We start from the raw sequence: 11,473 nt of genomic DNA on the forward strand, positions 1-11,473 counted from the left end.
GGCAAGTTTCGAAGGACTTTCCAGGTGGGGGACCGACGGGTGAATGTGGATTCTAGGCGAGAACTAGAAAGGAGGCCAGAGAAAATTCTTACTGCTAATGAGACCAGACGAGAGCTGGCAAGGAAGCCGGAGAATATGCTTACTGATAATGAGGCGGTAATTAATCCTGTGGAAAGAGAAACGCTGGCAGCTAGCCGAATGCAAGTCAAGCAGGGCAAGGGGTGCACGAAAAGGGTGGAAGTACCCATTGTAGCAGCGAAGATGGACTAGTTGGTCAGGAGCTTAGTAGGATACACACTGAAACATATGGACCTCCGTTCTTTGAAGAGAGTAATCTGCGCAAATTTGCACCATGTGGAGGATGTTAGGGAGATCGGAGACGCTAAAGTATTATTAACTTTTGAAACGGTCGAGCACGCTGATGAGGCTTATACTTTTAAAATGGAGTCTCTGCTGCGAATCTTTCATCAGGTCCAGCGTTGGGAAGAGGCAGAACACTGTGTGTCTCGCAGGGTGTGGTTGGAGTGTCATGGAGTACCGCTGCATGTCTGGTCGCCAGAAACTTTTAAAGCGATAGGAGGTCTATGGGGCAACGTTCTTCAATTTATTATCCCAACAGGAGCAGGGGCTTCCTTTAGGGTGGGAAGGCTTCAAGTCGAAACAGGTGAGTTTGATACCATTGGAGACTGGGTACAGCTTGCTGTTGGGGATAAGGAGTTTTCGGTACTTGTGAAAGAGATGGGGTTGGAGGCTGGTGGGATGGAGAATTTGGTGGAGGGAACGAAGGTTCGTGAGGGGAATGACGTGGACGGTTCTTGTGTACATAGTATGACGCCGGCAGGGGTGCAGTGGGATCCGGCGGCGGACCTCATCATCGGGAATGCGCAGGGAGGTGATTGTGGAAAGGACAGAATAGTAATTCCGGAGGTGCTACTCAATGATGTGAACGTTGTGTTTTTGAATTTCAAAACTCATGGAGATGCAACAGATTCGGCGAGTCGTACCCAGAATATTGGCAAGGCGGTTACGCAGGGATATGGTAGTGAAGAGGTGGATTCTGACAGAACCGTTACAGAGGGGTTTGGTGCTAGGGGAGAAAGGGATGTTGACCATGATGCTATTCTAAGTGGGCCTGTTAATTTAGGCCAGCCACTAAATTACCAGATAGGAACCTCCTTGGAGAGGTGTGAGCTAAGGAAGCTGGGCCTAGAACACTTAAACCCAACTCCACTTCACAAGGAAATTGGGCTGCGGGATTAGGAGGGTGTGAAGCTAGTGAAGCCGGGTGGGCCTGACTTGGGTTGGCAAGGGGCAAACCGGGTTGCTGGAACCCTACCCCAGGAAAAGATGACTAGGACAGAGGGGAGGCGGGTTGAGTGTGCGTCACCTGCTGCGTTGTCGGTGACTGACCTTGTGTCTCCAGATGCGTTGGCGGCGACTGGCCTTGTGGGTGTGGGGGACACAGTTGAAAGGACAAGACCGCTCGTGCTGCGACAGTTGCAAGCCGTCTCTATGGATGCCGAGGCTATGCTCCAGGGTCCTGCGCAGGGTACGGGTGGGGGTGTGGATGGTGGTTGCGAGACGATGAGGACGGATGCGAGCAGGAAAGGCGGACAGGATGCAGGTGCTGCCTGAGAAGGCCGGGGCTCTTGAAGATGGTTTAGCTGTTGGGAGTGCACCGCTGCACCTGGACTGGTTGGGCGAGCTTGCAACATCCTTGGGGGCAAACCGAGGAGAAGGGGCGGGCGTGCAAGGGATGGCTATGGTTGAAGGAGCATTAGGGGATGGGGCTGGTTCTGGAACAGGTGGAGGGAGGACCACCGAAGGAGAGGAAGAAAGAATCTCCAAGGAAGCATAGGTTAAGGAAAATGAAATGACATGGGCTCTGGCGGTGGAATCTGGTGCAGTATTGTCCGATGAGGAGGTAGATATTATGAGTATTTTGCAAGCTCAAAATGAAAAAATAGCAGCGAAGTGCAAGCTGGCAAAACAAAAAGAAAAGATAAGAAGGAGTCGGCCTAAGAACAAATGTAAGGTGAGTAATATTTTGATTAAATGATTGTGAGCTGTTGGAATATTAGGGAATTGAGGGGAGACGGAAACCTGAGCATGGTAAAAATGTTGAAGACAAAGTATAACGTGAACATGTTAGGATTGCTTGAAACAAAAAGGGAGGTTATTTTGAAGTATGATGTTGCTAGGATTTGGGGAAATAGTTTTGTAGGTTGGGAGTTTGTGGAATCTGTTGGGGCAGTCAGAGGGATTTTGATGATGTGGGATGACATGATGTTTAAGAGAAGTAATTGTTATAAAGGAGAGAGGTGGTTGTGCATTGAAGAATTGTTAACAAAGAATAATTTTCAGTGTTCTTTCTGTTTGGTGTACGGGGCACATGGGATGGAGGAAAAGCGGGTGGTGTGGGAGGAGTTGAGTTATATCGCAAGCTTGTGTCAGGTTCCATTCTGTTTGTTAGGGGACTTCAATGAAATTTTGTAAGTTGAGGATCACATAGGGGCGATGGGGTTGCCGATATCAGCGGAGGAGTTTAAGAGTTGGTTCAAGACATGCAGCTGGTGGATCTACCTCTTACTGATAGGAAGTTCACATGGTTCAGGGGTCAATCCTGTAGCAGAATTGATAGGGTGCTGGTTACTATTGAATGGGTGGAGGAGTTTCCTGACATTAGATTTAAAGGTGGTCCAAGGGACTTGTCAGATCACTGCCCGTTGATTGTGGAGGTTACAAGAGTAAGAGGGGGCCCTAGACCGTTCAGGAGTCTGAATTCCTGGTTTACCCATGAGGGTTTTCTAAGGATAGTAAAGAATGAATGGCACAATTTGAGAGGTGGTCAGTTTTTTGGTAAGCTGAAGGCATTGACGATACCTTTGAGGCAATGGCACAAGGAAAACTTTAGTGATATGAAAAACAGACTGATGAGGTTTGAGAATAAGATCAGGAAGCTGGACGACCAGGTTAGTAATGGATCTATGATGGTACATCGGAGGCTAGATGGAAGGCGTTGGTGAAGTTTTGTGAAAAATGGTACATAAGGAAGGAAATTCATTGGAAGCAGATGTCTCGGTCCAAACATGCTAGGGACATGGATAGGAATACCCGGTATTTTCATAACATTGCCTCGACTAGACGGCAGAATAACAGGATTGATGCTCTAATGATTCATGGACGGCTTGTGAGGAATCAGGTAAGAATAAAGCATGCAATCAGGGGATTCTACAAGGAGTTGTATTGCCAGGAGGATGCTCCAAGGATCGGTGTTTGGGATGGGTTGTTGAAGCAAATTGGCAGAGTTGAGTCAGAAGCATTGGAGGTTCTACCGACTGCGGAGGAAATCAGGGAGGCAGTATGGGATTGTGAATCTTCTAAAGTCCTAGGAAGTGATGGGTACAATATGAATTTCATCAAAAAATGCTGGGAAGAGATTGGTCAGGAGTTTATTGCGACGGGGATGGAATTCTTCCAAAGTGCAAAGTTACCTTCTGATGCGAATATAACATGGGTGGCGCTGGCCCCAAAATTTGTGGGAGCTAAGGAGATCAAGGATCTTTGGTCGATAAGTTTGGTGGGATGTGTGTATAAGGTGATTTCGAAGGTGCTGGTGAGAAGAATGAGATCGGTTATGCTGGGTTTAGTGAGAGAGACTCAGACTGCTTTTGTCAAAGGTAGAAAAATTCATGATGGTGCTCTCATCGCCTGTGAGACAATCCATTGGCTGAAGGCACGGCGAAGGAGAGCGGCAATCATTAAGCTGGATTTTCATAAAGCTTATGATAGAGTTCGATGGAGTTTTGTGGATTTAGTGTTGCAGAAAATGGGATTTGGACAGCGTTGGAGGAATTGGGTGAAAGAGTGTGTCAGTACGGCCACTATGTCTGTCCTGATAAATGGGTCGCCATCCAAGCCGTTCCACATGGAGAGAGGTCTCAGACAAGGGGATCCCCTTTCTCCATTTTTGTTTGTGCCCGTGGTCGATGTGTTACATCAGATGTTGGGAGAAGCTGTCAGGAACCGGCGCATTGCTCCGCTACTGGTCGGAAGAGAGCATATCAAATTGTCGCACTTACAGTTTGCAGATGATACGATATTGTTTTGTCCCCCGGTAACAGATACAATCGTGAATTACAAGAGACTGCTGCGGTGTTTCGAGTTGATGTCGGGGCTGAGTATCAATTTTGAGAAGTCAAATATGATAGCGGTGAACTGTGAGCAGGAATGGATAGATCAGGCATGTGGTCTTCTGGAGTGCAACGAAGCGGTATTACCAGTTAGGTACCTTGGAATTCCCTTGGGTGCGAATCCGCGTTTGGTGAAGACTTGGAAACCGATAATAGATAAGGTGGAAGAGAAACTCAGCCTGTGGAAAGCAAAGGTCCTTAACAAAGCGGGCAAGCTGGTGCTAATTAAATCAGTGCTGAATAGTATAGCGATATATTACCTTAGTTTGTACAGGATGCCAAAGGCGGTTGCGGATAAGCTGATTGCGTTACAAAGGAGATTTATATGGTGTAAGGGGGATGGTAATGATGGTATACGTTAGTTAAGTGGGAGTTGGTCCAGGCACCGAAAAAGGCTGGGGGCTTGGGGATTGGGGATGCAATGCTTCGAAACACAGCGCTCTTGTTTAAATGGTGGTGGAGGTTTTCAAAGGAGGATTGTCCCTTGTGGAAAAAGATTGTATGCTCGTGTAACAACCTGAACTCTGATGCAATGCTAGTAACTCAGCAGCTACCGAGTAAAGGAGAGCCATGGAAAGACATATGTCATTTGAACATAACAGAGCAGAGGCTAAAGGACAAAATGCTTATTGGCCTGGCGAGGGAGGTAGGGAATGGAAGGAGCACCCTGTTTTGGGTAGATAACTGGCTGCGAGGTGAGCCCCTAAAACTGACTTTTCCAAGACTCTTTTCTATTTCAAACCAACAAGGATCTATGATAGGGGATTGTGGATTTTGGGATGGACTCGAGTGGATATGAAATTTCCAGTGGAGAAGAGAGTTGTTCCAATGGGAGCTGGAGCTTGTCAACCAGCTTCATGAGAGGTTACAGACGGTGAAGTTGACAGAAGGTCAAGATGATCATATAGTGTGGAAGTTTGATTGCAAAGGAGTATTTTCTACCAAATCTGTGGTCCAGGTCTTACAATCGGAGACTCTGTCAGCTGAGATCACGAGCTATAGTTTTACAAGTTCAGTCTGGAGAGGAGTGGTACCTCCGAGAATTGAGCATTTTGGATGGTTTGTGCTTGTGGGTAGAGTTAATACCAAGGAGAGGTTGAGTAGGATAGGCGTTATTACGCCAACTGATAACATCTGCGCATTTTGTAACAAGGAGGTAGAATCGGTCAAGCATTTATTTCTCCTCTGTGAACTAACATGGAAGGTGTGGTGCAGTTGGTTGCGGTTCTTTGGTGAAGATTGGGCTATTCCTGGTACCATAAGGGAACTGTTTGAGAGTTGGACTGGTTGGCATAAGCGAAATCAAGAGCAGAAGCGGTGGCTGACTGGGTTCTTTGTAGTGATTTAGAACATTTGGGTGGAACGTACTGCTAGGATCTTCAATAACAAGGAAACAGGTGTTGACTTCGTAATAAGGAGGACATTCCTGAGTTACAATGAATGGACTGATAGTGATCGTTTGGGTTGTTGATGGTAATGCCAGAATTAACAGGGATGTTATGTATTTCCATGTAGTACTTGCTGTTTGGTTTGTTTGCTCCACTTTACAGTGTTGAGCTTCCTTTGTTTCAAAAAAAAAAAAGAATTTGAATTATAGTTATGAATGTGGAAGGTGGCAATATTAACACAAAATTAGTAACAACATTGTAAGTAGAAATCAGTAAATGACTGAAACTTATTGAATGTGGAATGTTGATTTATATAGTAAACAAAAGAGCGGGTATAAAAGAAGAGGATGAACTATGTTTTATTACTCAATTTATACCTATTAAAGAAAAATAACATTAACATTGAAGCCATATAGTATAGAGAATATGAAAAGTATAGAGTAACCTAAAAAAAATAAATGCCATAAGGAGTGAGAAAGAAAATGAAAAAGAATCCTACATTATAATCCTATATAATAAACATAGGAAGGAGTGAGTATAAAAGAAAAGGATGAATTATATTTATACCTATTAAAGAGGAATAATAATAACATTGAAGATATATAGTATCTTATATAAAAGTAAAGAGTAAGAGAATATGAACATTATAAAATAACCTAAATAAAAATAAATATCATGAGTGAGAAGAAAAATAAAAATTACACATGAAAATTTCTAATTAATTAATCTTACTATAGCAGCATACATATCTTTTGCATAATTAACAGAAACACTAAGAATTAGAATGGATGAAAAATTTGTCATAAAAATGTTATATTTTTTACACAAAAAGCTAAGATAATGTTTTTGCTCTTTAATTTTTTATGCTGATATGTTTATAATAAGTTGTTAATTGCTAGTTGTTTTGAGATAAAGTGACATCATTTGATAATTTCAAATTGACATTGTCAAAAAAAGACTTTTATTTTCATGAAATACTAATTAAAGAATATGACAGATGAGATAACGAGCTATAGCTTTACAAGTGCAGTTTGGAGAGGGGTGGTACCTTCGAGAATTGAGCTTTTTGTATGGTTTGTGCTTGTTGGTCGAGTGAACACTAAAGAGAAATTGAGTAGGCTAGGTGTTATTATACCCAGTGATAATATCTGTGTTCTTCGTAAAAAGGAGATAGAATCAGGTCAATCATTTATTTCTTCTATGTGAACTAACAAGGCAGGTGTGGTGCAGTTGGTTGAAGAGTTTTGGTGAGGCTTGGGCTATTCCTGGTACCATGAGGGAACTGTTTGAGAGCTGGACTGGTAGGCATAAGCAAAAACAAGAGCAGAAAAGGTGGCTGATTGGGTTTTTCACAGTGATTTGGAATATTTTGGTGGAACGTAATGCTAGGATTTTCAATAATAAGGAAGCAGGCGTTGAGATTATAATAAATAGGACATTGCTGAGCTACAAAGAATGGACCGATAGTGATCCTTTCGGTAGTTGACAAAGAGTTACGTATCTCTATGTAGCACTTGTTGTTAGAGTCCTTTGCTCCACTTTACTGTATTGAGCTTCTTTATTTCAAAAAAAAAAAAAAACTAATTAAAGAATATGAGAAAAGTAATGATCTTAATTAGAGGCAATACACAAAAAAATAGAAAAAGAAAAAACCTTAAATCACAAGGCTTAATGGTGCAAAACAATTAATCACACTGTTCCACTAATAAACGCCAAGGTAATTCACCAATACAGTAGCATATGACAAATCTAAATCAAATTTCAAAAATACCAAAAAAAAAAAAAAAAGAATACATGTCTGCAAAAGAATGTACTAACATGAATCTTCCAAAAACGACTATGACCATGAGGTTTCTAGGAAGTAGAAGCAAACCAAAAATCTCAATCTTCAGAAGGGTATGGGTATAGGTTCCAGAAAACATAAAGAAGCTAAGGTATTAAATTTTCCAATGCAATGGTGACTTGCTCGATTGTGTCCATGATTGTTGCTGAATTGGTTTCTGCAAGAAAGTTTCAGTCGTTTCCACCATATATAAGTTATCATATATTTTAAGTAATCCACGTTATTGAAATTTATAAAGTATATAAAATCTTACTATTCTTAGCAATCAGGCCTATGTATTGCAATGATTGAATATTGTTGATGCAGCGAAAGCAAAAGCATAGGTGGAGAAGGTGTGTTGTTGGGTCCATGTAATCTGCATGAGAAGGTATAAGTATGGAATAAGAACATTGTAAAGAAGGGAATGAAGAATGAAAACTCGTGACTCACTTTAGTATATTCGGAGTATAAATGATGGTGCAAAACATAAATATATTTAGAGAATACGAATAATGTGGTGTCAGAGAGAGAGAGAGAGGGTTACCTGTTGAAGTTGTTGGATTACCAAATCCATCTATCATCAACTTGAATGCCGGGGATGTGGGAAATTTTGGGCCAAATCTGTGGGTCCTTCATCTCGCACAGTTTACTCAACAAAGGGCTTCGAATGATGGTGAGTCGTATTAGAGAGGCGGGCAGCTTTTCTCCCTCGATATTCTCCAACTTGGCACATCCATCAATTCTTAATCGTTGGAGGGAGGTGAGGTGGGCAAGTCCCTTGCATTCCAACGTCTCCACACTTTTCATGCCAACCAGTTCGAGAGACTCAAGTGAGGCAGGCAACCAACCTTCCTTTGGGAAACACTTCACACTTTCACTCTCCCGGTATCCACCTTCAATGTAAAGATCAGTTAACCCATGAAATTGCGAATTCATGAATTCTGCAGAGATGACCTGTTTCTGGTAGTAGCTGATGCTAAGAGATCTCAGACTACGGTGTGGATCCCCTGTGGGAGACAAATCGATCTCTGGGCATTTCAGTACTGAGAGTTGTTCTAGCTGAGGTGCTGCCATCCATAGCGTGGACACAGATTTCAAACTCCAACAATAGTTGATCTCTACAGAACGGAGACATGGAAGAGAGCATGATACCGCAACACACTCCATCTTTTCACAGTAACTGATTTGAACACGCACGAGATTTGGAAAAGAATCCAACAACGAGAAGGATGTAAGTGAAGAACAGCTTTTTTCTATTACAAGTTCTTGCAGGGAGTGATGTTGCTCATCCATTTGGAATTCTAATTTTCTGCACTCACGTATATTCAACTGTTGTAGTGATGGGGGAATAGCACTCACTGGAAACCATATTTGAGAGGAACAACCTGAGATGCGTAAAGACGTCAAGCAAGTCAGTTGCGTGAGGGTAGTAGTCTCTACCACGGACTGCACTAGATGATCACTTCTTTCAATTGATAGGTCATCCAGTAAAGGAGGTAACTCCCCAATTCTCACTTCATTGCTGCCTTCTATGCTTAAAGAGGTCATCCCAGGAGTTCTTGGAACACAATAACTGAACAGCTCGCAATTCTGGATCTCAAGTGATTGCAAAGATGGAAGATGATTAGGCAAATCTCCTCTCAACATCGGACGCGAACTTATGGTAAGCACCCTAAGTCGGGGAAATGCATTGAATTCCAATGACTTCCACTCCTCCCACCAAGGCATTGACGAGAACTTAAGTGTTTCAAGCATTTGAAATGGTGTCTCAAAGCAAGATTCATCGTTCTGGCAGAAGTAAAACTCAGCACCCACAATCCCCAGATTTACAAAATTTGAAATTGTAAGGTGCTTCAAAGAGGGCAATTGTCCAAGTGAAGGAAGCAAACAACAGTTCCAGCAACCATCCAGAGTAACTTTGGTGATGTTGCAATAAGAAGAATGCCCCAACCAATCTGGAAATGTTGTACCCCTGAAACCGTCGATTTCTAGTTCTTTCAAATCAATGGAAGGTTGTAACTTGTCTAGTATATCTCTTTCAATTTCGAAATCAACTATATTCTCACCTTCATACCAAGACCAACTCAACCACAAAGAATCAATGCCGTCCTTATCAAACATTCTTGCCTCCAAAGCTTCACTACTATTCACCACATCTCCAATTTGGTAATGGAAATTGATTGCTCTAGATTTGTCAGTGCTCCCAATTCTTTGATCTTGTTCTCTTCATCCTTACCAACAACATAGTGGCTTAAAAAATGCAAACTTTCCAATTTGCTCATACCTTTCGGCATCTCATGTAACATAGTCCCCCAAATATCAAGATAGCGCAAATTTACAAGATCTTGCATGCTAACCGGAAGCATTTTCAGATTGCAACATAGATTTAGCTTCAAGATTTGCAAATTGTACAGATTACCCAAGGATTCAGGCAACGTCACAATGTAGGTCTCAGAGAGATTCAAATAACGCAAATGAATCAGCTCACCAATTGAATCAGGCAATGATTCAAGAGGAAAGCATTTGAACGACAAAGCTCTCATGTACTTCAACTGTGACAACAAGAAATGTCCTTGTATGCTTTATTCTATCACAAACTTTCAAAAGTTCTGACATTGGATAATCCCCTTTGGCATTATGTGACAAGCGACGAGTTTTATCAACCTCCTGGCAATGAACATTGCTAAATCATGCATGATATCATGCATCACAAATATGTTTCCACGAGTATTATGAGGTTGGAAAAATGATCTCGCAATTAATTCATCAAAATATTCACCACCAACTTCTTCCATAGTCTTCTCTTCTGTTGGTTGCAAAAAATTCTCTGCCATCCATAACAAGATCAATTCATCTTTGCTAAATTCATAGTCCTTGGGATACAAGGAACAATAAACAAAACACTCCTTCAGATGTGAAGGAAGAAAATAATAACTTATTCTTAATGCTGGAACAACATTTTTTCGACATCAGAGAGTTCCAGATCTCACTCTTCAATAATTGATTCCAATACTTAGACATCAGAATTTCCACACAATAAGCCTCCAAGGGCAATCCATCACACCTCTTTACCAAATCTTTGCCGATTTCTTCCAGGGTTGGATTCTCCACAGAAACAGTTGAAAGACGTGCACGTTTTGAAAACACCAACTAACAATCTTCATCAGACAATGAAGTTAGTTCATGAGGCAAAACAGTTTGCACCACAGAAGCCACCTTTTTACTTCTGGTAGTTATGAGAATTTTACCTCCCTTAACCCCTTTTTGAAAAGGTTTTAGAAGCTTATCCCAATCTCTATAATTTTCATTCCATACGTCGTCCAAGACAATGAAGAACTTTTGCCTCGACAACTTTTCCTTTAAATCAAGCTGAAGTAAATTCAAAGCTGTCAAGTTATAAGAACTTGAAGTTATTGCCTCGATTACAGTCTTGGACCTTCACAACATCAAACTCTTCTGACACACAAACCCAACCTCGAAAATCAAAATTCTCCTTCACTTTATCATCGTGGTAAACCATTTGGGCCAAAGTAGTCTTTCTTATTCCACCCATGCCCACGATGGGAATGACAGAAATATCACCATCAATAGCATCACCATCGTCCAACAACAGTTTCAGTATGGCCTCCTTGTCTTTTTTCCTACCACATATCTCCGATGGTTCAAGGAGAGATGTGGATGGAATTCTCCATGACATGTCCACCTTGGCACTCTTGTCCAGACCAAGATAACGTTTGCCTTTTACAACAGACTCTAGTTTGCCAACTATTTTTTCCATGTCGCCATTATCTTCAATAGAGGAATCAACAAAACCAGAGCAGGAAGAAGAGTTACCTGGATCCCTTCGAGTGGGATTTTATTGATTCTCAAGGATTTTATTGTTTATTTTATTGTTACTAGTGGACATACTCGGTTGTTATTGTCGTATTAATTTAGTATTTTGAGGAGGCTGTAGTGCATTAGCAATTAGTAAACTAAAAATTAGGTGTAGTTCCACTTTATCGCTAGTCAATGGTCATCAACAGATGATATAGTTATAGTTATTGGAAAGAAATTTCTATACGGTGGGG

At 41.7% G+C, this 11,473-nt stretch overlaps 1 protein-coding gene and 1 pseudogene across 1 annotated transcript; both read right to left on the bottom strand.

The window, feature by feature from the left end:
• Window positions 1-7,503: 7,503 nt before the first annotated feature.
• Window positions 7,504-10,237, bottom strand: LOC130963604 (putative disease resistance protein At3g14460). Its single transcript, XM_057889705.1, has 4 exons — window positions 10,068-10,237; window positions 7,948-9,627; window positions 7,678-7,779; window positions 7,504-7,581 (listed from the first exon to the last, which is right to left on the bottom strand). Exons 1-2 carry the CDS (start codon window positions 10,235-10,237, stop codon window positions 7,965-7,967), a joined length of 1,833 nt encoding a protein of 610 aa, XP_057745688.1. The 3' UTR covers window positions 7,504-7,581; window positions 7,678-7,779; window positions 7,948-7,964.
• LOC130961407 (putative disease resistance protein RGA3) lies at window positions 9,612-11,232 on the bottom strand (annotated as a pseudogene).
• Window positions 11,233-11,473: the final 241 nt, after the last annotated feature.

The sequence above is a fragment of the Arachis stenosperma genome, chromosome 2 (assembly GCF_014773155.1).
Source record: "Arachis stenosperma cultivar V10309 chromosome 2, arast.V10309.gnm1.PFL2, whole genome shotgun sequence".
In the NCBI taxonomy this organism is placed as follows: Eukaryota; Viridiplantae; Streptophyta; class Magnoliopsida; order Fabales; family Fabaceae; genus Arachis; species Arachis stenosperma.